Here is a 19,524-nt window from a genome sequence, read left to right as displayed (position 1 = left end):
TACCTCAGAGTGGTGTGACCTTTTCCTGAATTATTTTAGAGAGCATTAATAGACTTTACCATTACTGGGTTACTCCTGAAGAAAATTGAAGCCTTGTGCAATACTGCGCCTCACGATAATCTACTTATCTGTTGTTATAACCTTCATGATCAGTGCTGGGTGTTTCAGCAGGTTACCTGAGTCCTGCCTCTTGGCAAAATAATCTGTCATCATTTTTTTCAATTTATTTTATCAATTTATATTTATTGAATAAACTGTTTAATTGACTTGCTCAGCCCCTGTGTTACTGTGGCTCTGCCTGTCAGTCTTTACACTTCGCAATGAAAGTGTGGCAATTCATTTTATTGATCCTGTTTGAGCTGTTCCATGATGTGTAAATACGATATTTGTCCGATCAGTTTTACACTACACTAAATGATACTTCAATATCTTTGCGTTGGACTTTGTTGACTTGCAAAATCATCTTTTAAACTGACAAACATCATACGTTTAGTTCATGGAGAAATTCTAACAGGATCAAAACATTTTTGACTACTGTAGATTTTTTTTCTGAAATAAGGTCTCATGAGGCACACCGACAGGGATTGAACCATGTCGCTCACATGTCTCTCACACGCACGCACACACAAACCGCACACACACACACACACACTGTCCAAAACATCAGCCGATGCTGTCGCAGCTGGTAATCATTTGCAGATAAACTGCATTTACTGCCAACAGTTTTACAAAATGCCCAGATAATGATATCCTACACAATCATGTGCTTGAACCTCGCTTGTGAATTATGATGAGCCTTTCAAGGATGCCCCTTTCATTGCCAATCATACTATCACCTGTCATAATGAACCAGTTTACTTGTGAAACGTTCCGAACAGGTGTTTCTGGAGCATTCCACATTGTTTTTTGAAACGTGTTGCTGCCATTCAAAATCACAAGTCCCCACTTGCAGCCCAAAGACTGGACTTTGCTCTGACCCGTCGAGGCGTTGACACAGGCCCTCTGGTGGTGTCCTGTGGCAGCGTTGCCAGATGGGAAATGTTGAACCAATAAACTAAAGTTATGTATTTTGAGGAATATTATTGTACACGTTTAAAGCAAGCTGATGGAGCTATTATGCAGAAAGGAGGTGTCCATCAGTGTGACAGCTTTTTAGTAATAGTCTGCTCATACAAATTTAAACTACAACAGCATGACTAGGAGCCTGTTCTGTTCATGAGGGGTGTAAACCACATCACAATAGGATATATTGATTCATTGGATGACTATGCGATATTTGTAGTTATCACAAAGTCTGATTTCAATTCGATTCAACATCATCAGCCCATTTTAAACAATCAGTACATTAATCATAAGTTTAAAGATTTGGATCAATATTAACTGTCAATGAAACAATAATTGTTTTTTGTTAGTCTCCATTATCAGTTTAAGCCTATGTCATTTTAGATAACATAGCATAAGATAGCTTAGATAGCATAAAATTAGCCTAGCAGCTGGCAGAATTTTCCTCTACACATAGCTTTACATATGACATGTATTATTTCCTCACTCACCACTGGTTGAAGTCGCTGCATCTTCCCACAGAACACCATGGTTGAATTTCAGCCTGCAGGCACATTTTTCAAGCTAACATTGTTGAAACAGATCAGCTGATAATAATGTAGCGAGACCAACAAGTTAGTGGACTGCTGAGTGAGATGTCCTGTTTCACTGTTCAAAATCTGAGATAATTCCCCACTAATAATGTATTCCTGAGAGGGGAGTAAATGTCCTCACTGTCTTGTTATGTGCTTGTCATTACCTGCCCGGCACTAGAGCTGACTATTTAGGAAGGAGGGGTGCTTGGACGGACAAGGTGACACAGACATGCCGGTGGAATTTCAATTTAAAGGCGCGTCTTAGAAATGGTCATATGGATCTATGATTTAAAGTTTGCTTCAGTAATGAATTTATTAAAGGTCTTCTGAAAATGTGACCAAATCTGCTGGATCAAAAATATACATACAGTAATTCTAATATTTGGTTAAATGTCTCACTCATTTTCACCTCAATTAGATGCTTTTGATCTCCGTCCACAAGCTTCTGTTGGTCCTCTGGCTGAATTTTTAACCACTCCTCTTTTTTTTTTTTTTTTTGTTCAATATTTTTATTAGGAGGTAAGGCACATTAGAACAGGAACCAATGTAATCATCACATTGAGTATCACATCCGCATCACAATTGTAAATATAAACATATCGATACAGTGGAAATACTGTGCAACATGATGAATGAAGGGCAAGACAAACAGTCTGCCTCCTAGGATGTTTTCTTATTTTATATTTGTGGCCCAATGAGAACATGATCGGGCAACAAAGAAACAATGTGCAAATCAAAACAAAAAGAATAAAATAATGAATAAATAAGTGACTCCGGATTCTTGTATGTAATAAGTGAATAAGTGTTTAAGCTACAGGGTATAAACAAAAATACACGGTAAGCCAAAAGACAGGAGAAGAGAAAAAATAAACAAATAAATAATAATAATAATAATAATAATAATAATGATAAGATAAGAATAAAAAGGAAGAGAGGGGGTGGGGGTCCATCAATCCGGCAGAGACTGAAGAGAGTTAAAGAATGTTAAAAAAGGAAGCCACTTGTTATAAAATTTATCAGAGTTACCTTTCACTGAATATCTGATCTTCTCCAGCTGTAGAGGACATGGTGTCATCCTGCCACTGAGCGCTAGAGGGAGCTTTAGTTGACTTCCAGTTAAGAAGAAGATGGCGTCTTGCCAATAAGGAAGTAAAAGCTAAAATATCTAATTGGTTAGAGGTAAAACGATTATGGTCTTCTGGGAGCCCGAATATGGCGACATGGGGGGAGACTTTAATGGTCATTGAAAGTATTTTTGACATGGTATCGAAATAATTCTGCCGGAAGCGAGAAAGTAACGAACAAGAGTAAAACATATGAGTTAAATTGCAAGATGAAGCGTGGCATTTGTCATATAATTTGCAATTATCGGTGATACTGGGATAGATTTGTGACAGTCGAGTTTTGGAATAATGGACTCTAAACAATACTTTAAATTGTGTAAGTGTGAGACCAGCGCAGGCTGAGCAAGTGTAAATTTTATGAAGAGCAGTGTCCCACCAGTCATCTTCCAGATGTAGACCCAGTTCTTGTTCCCAAACAGCCTTGACTTTAGTAACTGGTGAGCAATCAAAGACAGTATTTCATTATAGACTTTAGAGATGAGTGACTTCTGAAGTGGATCGTGGCTTAGCAGCTCCTCCCACAGTAGAGTTGGTGGTAATGAGGGAAAAACTGGAAACAAACCATTAGCGCAGTGTCTAATTTGAAAGTAACGAAAAAGATGAGAGGGTGGGAGATTAAATTCTCCTGAGAGATCTGTAAAGCTGCGAAAAATACCATCCTTGTAAAGGTCTTTGAAACATTTCAGGCCCTTATTATGCCATGCAAAAAAGGTTGAATCTGTGAATGCAGGTCGAAATAAATGATTCCTCATTAAAGGCTAAAGTGGATGCTGACTTAAATTTGAAGTGCCTCCTAAATTGATACCAAATTTTAAGTGTGGAGTGAACCACTTGGTTATTTGTAAAGCCAGAGAGGTTGGATGGAATAGAAGAGGTAAGTAAGGCAGGTAGAGAGGATGAAACACATGACTGCGCCTCTAAATCACACCATGGCAGATCAACTGATTTGAACCAAAATGAAATCTTATGGATATGTGCTGCCGTCTGTTTTCGCAAGAATCTTAGCATCCACATTTATTAATGAGAGAGGTCTGTAGGAGCTGCAGAGAACCGGATCTTTATCTTATTTTAATAGGAGACTTATGGAGGCTTGTCTTAAAGTGGGAGGGAGAGTACCATGTTGTAGCGATTCCTTATATACAGCATGCAGTAATGGGGACAGTTTATCCTGAAATCTTTTAAAAAACTCAACTGGGAATCCGTCAGTTAACCACTCCTCTTGACAGAATCAGTGAAGTTCAACTAATTTCGTTGGCTTCCTGACACAGACTTGTTTCTTCTGCACAGTCCACATGTTCTGATGGGGTTCAAGTCAGTCTTCTCCATCCTGACCAGTTTTCTCTCAGCAGCAGGTGATAGTTTGTGTTTTCTTCCTGATCGTGGCAGTGACACAATGTGCCATTCACTTTACACTTACAAACAGCTGTTTGCATGTATAAGAAGACCTATAATAAATTAATTACTGAACCAAACTTCATGAATGTTTTTCTGACAAAGTAGTTCTGTTCCACTCATTCATCACAGAAACATGAGAGCTGTAGAAATCATAGGAACTGAAGACTGTCATTATACATCTACTGTATATACATATACACCATATAACCATGGCTGTATATATATCAATCTGGATTGATGGACTTTTACACCTCTTTATCTGCATGAACTTTAAGGTCATGATCTAAGAGCCATAAATAATACTCCTTTCACACCAACATTGTCCACTCGCAATGTGAAAGGAGTTAATTGCCCATTATTAGTGGCTATAGTGGCATTACCAGAATCTGCGTATACGTGCTGATTTTGGTGTAAAAGTGGTATAAATAGACTATGAGAGAGAACAACCGTCATGCTCGCAAATCACGTTCATCATTGGATGCTGGTGTGTGTGTGTGTGTGTGTGTGTGTGTGTGCCCCCCTGTCAACTAAAGCCACACAAACTGTGTGCTTTGGGCTTAAAGGAGCACTCTGTAGTTTTGTTGGAGAAATGTTAATAAGAAGAGAAATTGGCAGATTTTTTTTTCTGCCTGAACAAACAAACTGTCTTTGTTTTCATGACTGAATGAACAACACAATTTCATACTGTTTGATATTGTAAATATTAAAATTCTGATTTCGAATTTCTTCCCTAAAACTACATCTTGTCCTTTTAAAAAAGCCTGATGTGTTTGACGTGAGGGCTCAGATGCTTGAGGTGGCTGAAGAGAGGGTAGGGGCTGTCTGCCAGCATACTCTTTACCTTCTGCCTCATCCTTTCTGTAAGAAGTTGAGTCGAGGGCTTTTGGGGTTTGCCAACTTTTTTGCTAGCCATGACACAAAGTTATAATATTTATCCCTAAATCTACAGGCAGGATGGTAAAAAGTTTAAACACTCTCAACAACAGTTGTGTACACTGATCCACACTAGTTCTTAAATCTGCTGACTCAAACCAAAGCCACTATCTCTGTGACCATCTCATATACTGTACATTCAGAGCTCACATGGAACCTGAACAGTTTTCCACAGTCACACACTGTTTTGAGGTCTTGCTTTGTGCAGGTTACATTGATTTCTAGCTGTCTAATGTGCAGAGCACAGCGTCTGACATACTCCCCCTGACACAGCCCCTCACGCCTCCGGACATGCTAACAGTAATAGCTTACTTGAGAGCGATTAAATGCAGTTTTATCTATTCTTAACACATTTTTTAAACAAACCAAGTGCACAAGAGCACCATCCTTCAAACTCTGTAGCCCCACACACCCCTTAAACGTGCAGTGAAACACAAAGCTGCTGTTGATGCAGGTCACGGTAAATCTAGCTCCACTGGACAACAAGTCCAGTTGCCTACGATACAGCATCCAGACAAAGCTGCTGTGCTTGTCAAGCTTTGATCAACAGTCACTTATGTTCAGGGGAGGCGTTTCGCAGGCACAAGTTGTATGTTGTGATGCACGACACAGAGTAAGGGCTTTAAAAGCCTGACAATCAATACAGTAATGACTCATCTATCAATCTTTTTTCATGGCAGTAGAAAATATTTCAAAGCCTTGAAGAACTGGCTTTTACTGTAGAGAGCCATTTTTAAAGTGTAAGGGATGTAGGGGTGTGCATCTCTCCCTCATAGGACGACGAATCTAGACACATGGGCTACAATACGATACAGGGACGGTTCTTTTTATTATGGAACGATTTGGTACGATCCGATTTGATCCGGTTTGGGTACGATGTGATACAATCTGATACAATTCTGTGTTTCATGCAGACAATCATTTTCTATTATAAATTAGAATGAGCCAATTCTATAAAAGTGGCATTTCTTCCCTTCAAAAGATATTTCATCAGACCAGGGAAGACCTTTACTATTATGTATATCTTTATCTGCTTACACCTCAGTGTATAAAAAACACCTATCCTGTTGTCTGGATCTCCATGAGCAGGGTCTCTCTGAGCTGGATCTGTCTGCGTTGGACCTCTCTGGACTGGATGTCCCTGACTGTCTGTATCATCTGCTTCCTAATAATCAGTGTATAAAACCACACCACAGTCAGACAAATGTTTACTACTGATGACAAATTACAATTACATTACAATTACAACAGTGCAACTGTCAGTAGACAGTAAACAGTGTGCAGTATGGTTCAATTCAGTACATAATGTCCCTTTCTTTTCTTCCTTACTTTCTTTCTTCGGTCCTTCCTTCCTTCCTTCATTCATTCATTCTTTTCCTCCTTTCCTTCCTTCCGTCCTCGCAAAAAGTACAACTGATTCATCAGCGTGCAACCATTACGCACAGCTGAGCTATTTACAGCGCCCACACATGTACCTGTAAACACAACCGCCATAATAACTCGTCATTATAAATGTCAGAAGAATGTTCAATGATTAATCTGTAGTTTGCACATTGAAACAGACTTTAGGATCTCAGGATCAAATGAAAGAACAATATTGGCCTCAGTAACGGCTTCAGTAAAAATAGATAGAATGATTTCATTAGTATGTTTATTAATGTGCCTCAGAGAGACGTTTTACTGAGAGCTGTTGACACTGAAAAAAATAAGACAATCAGTGAAAATGGTAAACAGTGTAGACACATTCAAGGCCAGATCTCTCACCTTGTATTTCGTGCCCACCTTATCATTTCACCTGCAGCTATTTCCAGAAAGCGTGTGTGTGTGTGTGCTGGTCTCAAGTATGAGTGATGTGCGTACGTGAGCAGCCTAAGACTTTGGCTTGTGTGCAGAGGCAGCGCACTTTACGATACAATTATTGTATATTTTATGCCTAATGCCAAACACAGTGGAGGCAACTGTATTTATTTCCTCCCAGGACATTTCCGGGCCTCCATACATCCCCTTTGTAGGGACTGGTTGTAAACAAAGAGCGGCACGGGTACTTTTCTGCAGGCAGTAACACAGTAATAGCAGAGGTTTGACAGAAATAAGAGAAGACATGCTGTTGATTGTGATTGATCGCTGAAGTGCATTTCAGGCCTGTGGATGTTTATGTTGAATCTGTGCTGTCATGGAGAAAACAACTGTGAATGGCTGGAAGGAAGGAGGACACGTTGAATCAAAAAATCAACTGTTTGCAATTGGAAAACGATTGCCACAGGTTGTTTTTAATGCTAATTACTATTTTTAGATCTATAATTGGTCATAAGACTCTGCAGTTTTTTTCAGCTATACAAAGTCTTTTAGTCTGTCCTGGATCAGTGTTTTGGTTTACTCTCCCATTAACCTCATCTCCAGCAGCAGCAGGCAGCTGTTTTCTGCAAAAATGCTCCGATAAAAAACTGCCCACTACCTGTCCAGAATCAAAAAACAGACCGACAAGGAAAAAAACTAAAAAACTAAAAGGAGAGTGGTTATGTTGCTGACATAGATGGCCAGAAACATGATTCCAAATCAATGCTGTTACCCTGTGCACGCTATGTGTTTAAATAAGCAATTGTTTTCCAACACTTCAGCAAAAACAACTTTTTGAAGGTGATACTATTGCTTGTATCACTGGGTTACCTGATCAAAAAAACAGCTAATGCAGTTAAATGATGCTCGAAATACATCCATTTTAAAAAAAACAACAACTTGTAAACTTTATACACTAATGGGGTTTTTTCCACCAGCACTTTTGGCTGCGCTGAGTTGAGTAGAGCTACGCCAGCAATGGACCTTCTCCGGAGGAGGGCCAAGTCGTGCCCGCCCCGCCTCCTAACAGGCTGCGGTGATGTCTCGTGACTACGGCCAACCTTAGCAAGCACCCGTCTCCCCATCAAATAAGTGTGTGTAGCAAATCAATACTGCACTCATGTCTTTGCAGGAAACCTGAGAGAGAGAGAGGCGTTTTTAAAAGTCAGTGTATTCAGCTCTCAGTACCTTTGCAGCTTCTAACTGAATCTTTTTCAGATGTTTCAGGAGTCATGTTTGGTTAATGTTTCCTGTAATGCTGCTTCATAATAAAAGCTTTTAAATGACTAAACAATGGGGGGCTTTTATTGTGAAGAAGTTATAAGAAATTAAATGATCTGTAACTGAAGTAGCAGAGCCACTTTGTTACCTAGTACTAAGGGGATCAAGTGTCGCTTTGACTTCTCACCGTGAGCAGCATGAGGGAAAAACACGCATTCAGTTCAATGTTTTTCACTCACTGGACTCAGCTTTCAAAGCGTTATTCAATACGATGAGAATTCACATGCACAAAGAGTGATATAACCAGAGAACATGTGGTTATTCATGATAACTGCAGAGGCATTATGAGTCTGTGGAGTAGTTTTGAGCTGAAACAGCTTTTGTTTTGAAATCAGGGAAGCAAATACACAGTGCGTGCCTTCTTTGCTCGGCATGGGAAACAGAAGAGAAGGCATTCAAGCCAGAAGCTGGTGCTTTATAGGAAAGAGAGAATCAGATACAGTATACACTGTGCTTACTTAACATATGACAGAAAGAGGGTGAGGACACTAAGAGCTCCCTGTATCTGGTGAGGTCATATGAGATAATGAGAATCTTTGTTCAAACAGCAGATATAACTCACTTGATTTAGGGAAAACCATTAACCATGCTGATTATAAAGGGCAGAGGTCACCAGAAGGTTCGCTCAACCGCTGAATCAATTGGTGTCAATCTGTGGTTTGAATGTCATTTGAGATAAGACCGGAGCCATGAACTGAACTGACATGGGCTGCACTCATTTAAACTGAGAAAAACGTGTGCTGGTCGTGTGATCTCTCAGTTTAGTCCTGAGGCACAGGATTTTACAGCTCGATAGGTGACACTTGATCAATAAACCTTTAACTCTATCAAGAAGGATGCTGTTACAAAGTCTTCTACTGTCTCTCTAACTAGTGCCCACACAGTGTGAGATTCCTAACAGACTGAGGAACAAATTATGATTGTGAAGTATTTGGTTGATCTCGGAACCACAATTATTATAATTAAAACCTGTACTAACTAGGGCTCACCCAAATGCTTTGAAGCTCCTACAGTTGCAATGATAATCGACATCTGAATCAGTGATCAAAGGAAGGAGGTGTTGCATGGATTCTGACTTTGGATCTTGATGCACACAGTTTGGACATTTTGGATGCAGTATTTCAGTCCTCTTTACACGAGCGCTACTTGATTGTGGCAAACATCATAATCAAGAGTACTTCAATGTACAAGGTAAATTTATTGTCATTTTTTAATTCACATGGGTTTAAAAAAAAGAAACAACATTCTAAGGCCAGGGGATTGAAGCCTCTCTGTAGTCTGGTGGTACAGCAGCAGATACTTCTGTATCTGTTGTCAGATGGCAGCAGGGTGAACACACTGTGGCTGGGTGGGTGTTGTCTTTTAGTATCTTTGGACTCTGTGCAGACATCTCACTTCACTGATGTCACTGATGCTCTGTAGATGGTACCAGTGATGTTCTGGTGGTTTTAATCAGCCGCTGTAGAGCCTTCCTGTCCGGGGCCGTGATGAACCATGACAGTTTGTGATGTTTCCAGTCAGTTGTTTATAGTCTCTATAAAAGTGACCAGAATGTTGCTCTAGAATTTAAGTTTCCATTGGAAGTAGAGCCTTTTTTGTGCTTTTTAACTGCTTGTTATATAGCATGATTACTCAGTGACCTTTGAAAATCATGCATATATTTAACTTTTAAAACAACTTTTCTAAACAGTGGTTTTCCCTGAACTTTAGATATAACTTTACTAAAAAAAGTATTAAAGAATAAATGTGTACAGCGGCATCATGGGCTTCACCGTGCCCTTTGATTAAGTTTTTTCTGTCTGAGTTTTCTCAGTCATTCAGTTCTGAACATGCTGTCAGCTCTGAGCATGTCACACACTTCACTGTAGAGCCGAGACATGTGCTGTAAGCTGTCATATGCTGGGCTCTGACTTTACTTACTTGTATGAGGTTTTGGGATTGCCACAGTGCGTAACAGCTGTCCCCGCCTGCTCTCCCAATAAGTTCATTATGTATGAGCGTGTGTGATATCTCCCTGTGAAAACAGCTGAATTAGTTACCTGTCGTGTTAACTTGTTAACTTATAAGGCAGTGAAGCAGTGCGCTTGATTTATAACTCAAGACAATAAAAGAACAGAATTTGGCACAGTAATTGAATTGAATCTCGATAATCTTGTTTCCATCTCGCCCTACTTTCCACTCTGCATCAGTGAAATGAGTACTGAGTACATACCACTGTCAGCTATTTGAATAGAGTCTTGTAAACAGTGAGGATGAGTTCAGGAGCGTCACAGCCTAGGTCCTAACTTTTTTGCTTGCTTCTTGCTTTTGTCAGTTGAGAAATTGCAAAAACCAACAATATACTATAAACTACAAATATGGAACCCTTCATTCACACCTTAATCTTTTCTTGTTTCTTACTGTAACTCCATTTGCACATGTATTGGTTTGCAAATGATTGCATTGTGTTTTTACTTCCCTTTTACACAGCGTCCCAACTTATTTGGAATTGGTTATAGCCGACAGCGCAGGGTTGTGAGCTTGGTTTATCGCTTAGCATCTTAGTAAAGAGATGGCTAACATTAGCTCGTTAATTCAGAGAGCCACATTTTGATACAGTAGGAGTTAGCCAACTCTCATAACACTGGCTCTTACTTCATTCACATTATAGGTTCATAATTATTATTTCCCATGTTTTGGTCAGTTACTGGAATGTGGACCTTTTGCTGCTAGCTGCTAGCTTACACCAGGACCTTGAAACTAAAGCAGCTAAATGGAATTAAGCCATGTTTTTTTAAATTATTCGTATCTGTGCCTTTCGAACTGCGACATTTCAAAATGTCTTCTGTCAAAATGGTTTTCGTTTTCTGTTTTCTTGAACCTGCACAACTGAGACAAACCTCATCTACGATAATAAATCTTCACATTCATTATCTTGTCTGTCAGGAATGTGCAGTTGGTCTCTCCTCATGAGCAGACTGACGTCAGACAATCTCTCTCTCTTGACACTTGTGGCATCTGCTTTTGATTGCTGGCAAGGAGTCATGGTCATGGTTGTGTTATAGAGTTTGTCGATATGGGCTCATGAATTATTCCATGCATGTGTCTGTTTACATTTCATACACTGCAGGTATGGGTACATCTGTGCAGCTATGTGTCCTGTTTATCCAATGTGTGTGTGTGTGTGAAGTGTTTTCAATCTGAGGAAGGAGCTCCATTGTTTCAGCCTTTTCCTCCATTTCACAGGACATTCCCCACTCAAGGCAGTGATGGAGAACGAGACGTGGCCGCACCCCTCATACGTCCCCCATTATCTCCTCCATGGTGACCCCTTCGCCTCGAGACTCTCCAAAGAGGCGGACATCGTTGCAGCTTTTTACATCTGTATCATAGGTCAGTCTACGATTGCAAAGAATTCTTTGTATTCATCTCTTCTTCTTTTATTCTTTTGAATTGAAAATGGCAACAAGTGTCACTTCAATCAGGCTCAAAGCACATCAACATCTCACTGAGAGACAGAAATGTAAAGAAAAATGATCATGTCTGGCATGCAATGAATGCTTAAGGTGAAAAGATGTACGATTGTATCCTCCCATTGAGAAGCAGTTCACTTCAGTGTGTCATTTCTCATGCTGGTTGATTGGACACACAGGAAGCTGTCTATAAGGTGTGAGTTTACTTTGGCTGGCTGTGGAGGAAAGACACAGTGGTTACTAGGCAAAATAGGAAATTTCAACACCTTGCAGCCCCCTGTGGGTGTGACGGGCTTGATTAGAAAATAACGTGTCCTGCAGCACATCATTTTCAGATGGAGGCAATACATGAATACAGAGCAACAGGGGCGACAAAGGAATCAAGTATGGTAGTTGGCTGGTTAGACGATTCTGTTGGAATTTAGCCGTCTTAAGTTTCAGTAGAAGTAGAGCCTTTTCACCAGGGAGGTGCTGTGCAATGATCATGACAGGTTCTCAGTGATGGTAATTCCAAGGTACCTCCAACAGTTCACCTGCTCCACCTCAGCTCCACTGGTGTAGACAGGGGTGTGTGTCTTTGCCTCCTTCTTTCTAAAGCCAACAATCAGCTCCTTGGTTTTGCTGACGTTGAGCAGTAGATTGTTTTCTGTGCACCACTCTGCAAGATTGTTGAGTTCCGCCTGATGTCCTGTCATCGTTACAATGCGGCCAATGATGGTGGTGTCACCCCAACTACTTCACAAAAGAGTTCACCTGATGTCTGGGACAGTAAGTTTTTCCACTTCCAAGAATCACCAACTAAATAAACCCTTAATTCGCTGCGTTAGATTTGAAATGTTTGAGCTCTACACGCTGTTTTTCCCTGCTGCCTCTCTCACTCCTGCTTCAGAGGCAGACCCTTAAATCAGCAAAATAAAATGACAAAGATACATATAGATACAGATGACACAGAGCATACCAATGCTGCTGAAGCAAAGTTCAACGTAGTGTCTCAACTGTATAAGAAAGTGGATTCAATTTAGTTTCTCTATTTACTTTGGACAGACACAGAGACGTGTTCCACAGTTAGACAACAGTGTTATCTTTGACCTCCTTTAAACATATGATTCAGTATTGTTTAACGTCATCCATGACAGTGACTGGGTTCATAAAAAAGAGAAAGTGTTTGAATCTTTATCTGGTTACAGACCAACAGCAATTAAAACAAGAAGAAGCTTCTTCATACTTGCGAAATTGCTTTCGGGTATTGATTCCTACTTCAAGAGGACCCAGAGAAGCTGTGCTCTCAGCCAGTCAAGCAAACATTACTTTCCTTTTCTCTTTTCTCTAGTCCACAAAAGCCATGTTGTTGTGTTTGTAGACAAGGCCCACTGAAAACTGCCTTTGGACTTTATTTTAAAGGTCGGCATTCAGTATATTATATAAACGGTCATGATGCATTCTTGTAAGCAGTCAAGAGTGCAGACTGATAATTGTATCCTGTTTGGTTGTAATATATTATATTACTTAATGCCGTTTTGATATGTATGATCCCAAATCACAAGTGCAGATGAATGAGTGCAACTCCAACCGTTCAACAGCAGATCAAATGACTGACCTTTCCTGGTAATAACATCATGCTGCAGTCAGGCCGGCAGGAGTAGAAAGGGGTTATTGTTGGGATCACGTTTGGTTACAGTGTAAGTTCAGACCTGACTGGCAAGCCTTTTTCACTACATCCCACTTTATGAATCATGACCAAATTCTATTAAAGCTAACAGGCAAGGGGAAGCACACATTGTGTTTTTAAAGGGAGTTAAGGGGATTTATGGGAAACAGGATTCATACAGAGCAACAAAACAGAAGGAAAACATTAACTTTGAGGTAAAATAAAGGTGACCTGCTTCAGTATTTAATTTGTGAGCACTGATAGAGGAGATTACAACTGAATGTACTCTGGGGGGCATGAACTTAGACTCAGTTCCATTTTCAAACAGCTATTGAGTTTCTCGACTGACCCCAGTTCAACACTTCTATCCAGCTGATAATACGAGCATAAAACCAACAGGGCTGATTGGTTGATTTTTTTTCTGTAGGTTGTCTAAGACTAAGCAGCTGGACCTTCTTTTGCGCCACTGGATCAGTGACCAGTGCAGTCCAGGCATTTCAGGTCACAGTTTATGGGGCATGCAAAAGCTGTGTAAAAGTATCATTCAGAAGTGCTTTTAAATCACACTCTAGGCTAAAAATACGCAGTACAAGTCAAAAGTTTCGACACATATTCTCATGTGTTTCTTTATTTCTAATATTTTTGCACACCATGCCTGTTATCTTTTCTTCTCATAAGCTTGAGTTTGTTTCAGTTCATGTGACCAAAAGGCACCATGTGAGGCCATGTGCATATTTTTCAGTTCACACAAAATACTCAAAGTTACAGTAAATTTAATATACATGAGCATTAAAATAAAATATCCTAATAAATACAAGGACTTGGTAAATATTTATTTTCTATTGCTTAAAATCCCCACCTTTTTTCCATTATATCGTTCATACCTTTGCCAGTATGGCTGTGAAGTTGGCTTTAAATTTCAGCACTTTCAGTGGTATTTAAAAAGGTCTTCAAAAAGTATTAAATTTAACCTGGAAAACCCTGGGAGGTATCCTGTTAAATGTTGCAATTTGTGGAAAGGTGAGGACCCAAATGCAGGAACACTTGGGAGGCAGGCAGGATTAAGAAACAATCGGCGAGCTTTATTAACTAAAGCTGAGATAATCCAAAAAAAACAAGAATCCAAGAAAACCAAGAAGTGCAAAAACGCCTAAATACGAAGTACAAACCAGCGATCACAAGTGCTGAGCAGAAACATACAGTAAAGCCAGAAAACATACCACAGGGAGACACTGGAAATGGAGTGAGAAACACATGACAAACTGACAAAGACAAGAAGGGCATAAAGACTATATACACACACAACTAATGAGGGGATGAGCTGCAGGTGGAGTGAGGTGGACCAACACAGGTGAGGGAAATAAACAGAGAAACAGTAGAATAATGATGCTCTGGGTTTTCCAACTCATCAAAAATGTACGCTTTGGGATGGCAGTGGACCCGTCCTACAGTCCCAAAGCGTCAGTTTTTGACGAGTTGGGAACAAGTTGGGAATGAGACTTAAACTGACCTTAAAGGACAACACAATTTATACTGTTTTACTTTGTTTATATGTGGCGGACCCTGCCACCTTTCTAGCTTCAAACTGTGTTCTGGGCCCAAAGTTTCCTCTGAAAACAGCTTCTTTATTCACTTATGGAAAAAATACTTATTTCTGAGTTTGTATTATTACTAGGGAGAGCTTGAGGGAGACTCTCATCATGTCAGCTGTGTGGAATTACTTTAACCTAACAGAAGAAAAAGCAAAACAGCTGAGTTTATGCAATGCAAGTGTTTCAAGGGTTGGCAGCACCGTTGGAAACTTCAGCACCACAAACTTGATAAAACACTTGCAGAAACAAGTGTCAACAAGTGCCAAGAAGAAAAGTGCAACGCAACAACCAATGCCGTTTTTCCACTAGCATGTTTGGCCTTGCCGAGTCAAACCGAGCCGCACCGACTTGCTTTACCATCACCAGTGTTACTGTGCTGTGTTGAGCCGCACTGGCGACGGACCTGCTCCGGTGCATGTTTAGTTACTGCTGCTGAAAACGCAACGTTTCCTGTAATACTGCTTCATAATAAAAGCTTTTAAATGACTTATTAATGGGGGGGCTTTTATTGTGAAGAAGTTATAGAATATGAAACATGTTTGTAACTGAATTAGCGGAGGCACATTGTTAGCGGTGATTCTTTGATAGTGCAGCGGGGAAAAAGCTGCTGCTGCAGTATAACAGGCATCATTTGAAAGTATAATTTTTTTCACTGCATACTATATCACATCAACACAGACTCTCTCCCTCTCCCTCTCCCTCCCAACCTCCCGTAAGAAACAGGATAATCCAAAAGAGGCATCATTAAATCAAAGGCCTGAGAAGAACATCGTAATCTGCGTGTTGGTCCCACACAGACACACATTCTCAGGAATTATTTTATTTGGCTGAGTGGAGAACTGCTCACAGGTTCATATCAACACTTACTGGCTTATGTGCTTCTCAGCTTTAGTTATCATCAGCTTCCCTGGTACCCTTGGTATCAATGGGCTGTTATTACCTGTATTTTCTCTGCCCCTTTTTTTGTCATCGTGGCAATTTAGCGTATGCTACTCTTCCCATTAGAGTGAAAAACAGTGAGAGACAACTGTAGGTGTCCTCATTGTATGTACAATGTACGAGAAATCTCTTTGTCTTGGATTAATACAATACAATGGGGTAAAACAGATTAACTCAGTCTACGCCTACTTGCTGGCTGCACTTACAATTATTGATTTTCACACTCCTGTTATGACACTGCCACTCACCAGAGACAGATGGACAGGTGCTCTGCAGCTGAGAAATGGGCACAGTGAAATTCACTGGTGAGATGCGAGTAACGCAAATAAAAATTAATAATCCTGCGTGCAATGTAAGATGAATATTCACATCATGGTAGCGGATGGTAACGTGCCATAACTACCAGCAGCTACAGCGTCAGCTGGTAATGTTTACATTTTGGGACTGTGTGTGTGTCATCGTGGCAAATATGGCCTGGTGACACCTTAGTCAGGGTCAGAGCGTGAAAATGTATACGGGTGGTTTTCATTCTGGTGTGTTCCCATCACAAGACTGTCTCTAGTAGGGGTAGCATGATTATCGGCCCTGGCTATCAGGGCATGATCATGATTATTAGACAGAAACTACCACCAGTGTTTCCAAGTAACAAGTCACAGTATTAAACATATCATTTGTGCAATCTTACCTTGAAACAAAAGGGAATGTTTGGAACATAACGGAGGATGAATTTCAGTTTTATAATATGGTAATTACCAATTTTGACATCTAGGATTTTCTTGTGATTTTGAAGGTGATTTCAGTCCAATAGTACCCAGATATACCCATTGTTATTATCTGGTAATTACTTTGGTAATTACATGGTGTTACCTCATTATTACCACACTATTACCATGCTATTACGGTGCAGTAGTGTAAAGTGCTACCATCATCGGTATTGGCATCGACCCTGAGAAAGCCATACTGGTCGACCCCTTTTCTCTATTTGTATTTAAATTTGAATTTGAGTTTGTGGTACATTTGGATTTCGACCTGAATGCTGACTACCCTCCTCATGCACATGATCTTTTTTAAAGCTCTGTCAAAGCAAAGTCAATTTACTACTGCAGAAAAAGTCATCCCTATTCCACAGCTGGGTTTTTCTTTTTGCAAAACAGTGTGAAGGAATGAGGACACTGGTTTCAGCAGTGACAGCATGCACTCTCCTCTGCACCCTGCACAAACACAATCACAAAAATGACAATCACAAAAAACCCTCCTGCTCCTCAGGAAATGTCCCATCTCATAACAGGTAACGACACCTTTGAAAATTGATGAAATGCTTTTAATCCTAGTAGGTTTCCTACTCTGAGACACTTGATTATTATGGGCCAGAAAAAGTAAAGGCAGGCTCTCATCCTCCTGATGATAAACTTAAGTGACGCACAGCTGAACACATCTCCAGATGAAGGTGATTGATGGTTGCAGAGGATGAGCTGACAACCACTACTCCTGCCTGCCTCTATAGGCAGCGTACTAAACGTACTATTACATTCCAGAGCATCAAATCAGTGAACAAATCAGCTCTAGCGAGTGTGTGAACCACCCACCTGGCCTCTAAACCCTTCATGACCTCAGTGGATGCCCTGGCAGCCCACTACAACACTGCTCTATCCCTCAGCCTGGACTCTCTCACACCCCTGAAAAACCGCTCTGTCTCCTTCACCCGTCCAGCCCCATGGTACACCACTGAACTCTCCAGGAAGGCTTCTGGTCGTCAACTGGAGAGACTCTTCAAAAGATCTGGACTCACTGTCCACCTGGAGGCCTACAAAGATCACCTGAGCTCCTATAAGGGGGCTCTCTCTAAAACCAAGACACAATACTACTCCACTCTCATCAGCAACCAGCAAACCCACCCCAGAATGTTATTCTCAACCATTAACCGCCTACTCCACTCCATTGACCCTCACCAACCTCCAGGTGACCCTGACCATTACTCTAAGTTCCTGGATTTCTTCCAGGCCAAAGTCAACTCAATCTATCAGCAACTCCTGGTACCTGGTACCCTCATCCATGCTTTTATAACCTCCCATTTTGACTACTGGAGTCCTGTCTGGGGTACCCAGCAAAGCCCTGGACAATCTCCAGTATGTCCAAAACTCAGCTGCCAGGGTTCTCACCTCTGCCAAGCCCTGGCAGCACATCACTCCAACAATCCTCCACCTTCACTGGCTTCCAATTAAGTTCCGTATCCACTACAAAACCCTCCTCCTCACCTACAAATACCTTCATGCCCCTCAGTACCTCTTCGACCTCCCTCATCCATACACCCTATCCCGGAACCTTTGGTCCTCAAACATTGTCCTGCTCTCAATTCACCATACCAGACTCCGTACCTTTGGAGACAGAGCCTTCAGGGTCGCAGCCCCGACCCTCCGCTCTCCCTGCTGACATCTGTAACGCTTCATCTCTGGACATCTTTAAAAAACTCATCAAACGCCACCTGTTCTCTACAGCCTACAACCTGTCTTAGCTCTAGACTCTAATCCTTGTTACTTGTTTCTATTTGTTTGTTAGTCTGTTTGTGTAGCATTGATCCTACTGTGTAAAGCGTTCTTGGGTCTCATGAAAGGCGCTATATAAATCCAAGCTGTTATTATTATTGTTATTGCCAAAATTGTAAGATCCATTTTCGCACATTGCTTCGTGTGGGAACGCTCCAACAGCCCAACCTCAACTGAGAGCCTCTATTTCTATTTAATTTTCCTGGTCCAGTGCGTCATATGAGTGCATGGAAATGAGGAGAGGCACAGTACACTCATTGTGTCATTTATATATTTAATATGTCATTTTGCTTCAAGTGCACCAATAAATAATTGGAATGAATGAGTTTTATTCAGAAGTGAAGAAAATGTTTAAACAGCTCAAACAGGGTGAATGGAGAGCAGCTGACAAGCCAGCAGGTTTATGACTAGAGGTGTAAACGTTGGTCACCCCGGGCCAAGACTTTGTTTGTTTTGAGCAAACTGGGGAGTAACAGAAAGAGAGGGGAGCTTTTCTTCAGTCTGTTTCTGGGCTGCTCAGAGGTCAGATTGTTGTAGTGACTGTGATGCCGTATGGACTGTCAGATAAGAGACTGGACCTGTGTTAATTTCTGTGCAGCTGTTATGGCTGTGAATCTTTGGCAATCTCATGATTCGATTCAGTTTGAAATCTTCGATTCAAAGCCATTCTCAATTGAAAATGGATTACCTATTGAGTGAATAGATGGGGGCAATATTTTCAGTCTTCTGCTTCAGTATATTTTGTGTTAAACAATTAATTGGGGTCATTTCGATCATCTGCTGAAATACAATTTGAAACACAACTGGAAATAAAGATAAACAATCAGCAGCATTTTTTAAATCTTTTTAAAAAAGTTAATAGCAATGATATTAATATTAAGTCAATAAATAAATAATTAATTTATTTGAAAACATCTAACAGTAATGCATGTATGTGGATAACAAAATCAGGGGGTGTGCTCTGCTGTGTTATTAACGTTATAAGTCCAGCAGTGAGAGCAGCCTCTCTGCTGCACTGTTAGAGTCCATCATTGCATTGAGTTTTGGTGCAGTTATTTTCTTCACCACGGAGCTTGTTTAAAGTGTTGATGCTGTGCTGTGTGTGTGTTTGTTAGCTTGTTTATTTCCACCTTTTGTTCCGCCA

At 40.6% G+C, this 19,524-nt stretch overlaps 1 protein-coding gene across 1 annotated transcript in view; it reads left to right on the top strand.

Annotated features, from left to right (window-relative positions):
- Positions 1 to 19,524, top strand: part of opn5 (opsin 5) — a 61,148-nt gene that overhangs the window by 5,044 nt on the left and 36,580 nt on the right. The window contains exon 2 of the mRNA XM_084377053.1: positions 11,432 to 11,578. Within this exon, the coding sequence (XP_084233179.1) occupies positions 11,455 to 11,578 (124 nt within the window). The 5' untranslated portion in view covers positions 11,432 to 11,454. The remainder of the gene's footprint in view (positions 1 to 11,431; positions 11,579 to 19,524) is intronic.

Source organism: Pagrus pagrus (assembly GCF_965226575.1).
Source record: "Pagrus pagrus genome assembly, chromosome: 16".
NCBI classification, from domain to species: Eukaryota; Metazoa; Chordata; class Actinopteri; order Spariformes; family Sparidae; genus Pagrus; species Pagrus pagrus.
This window is presented reverse-complemented; position numbering and strand designations above follow the sequence as displayed.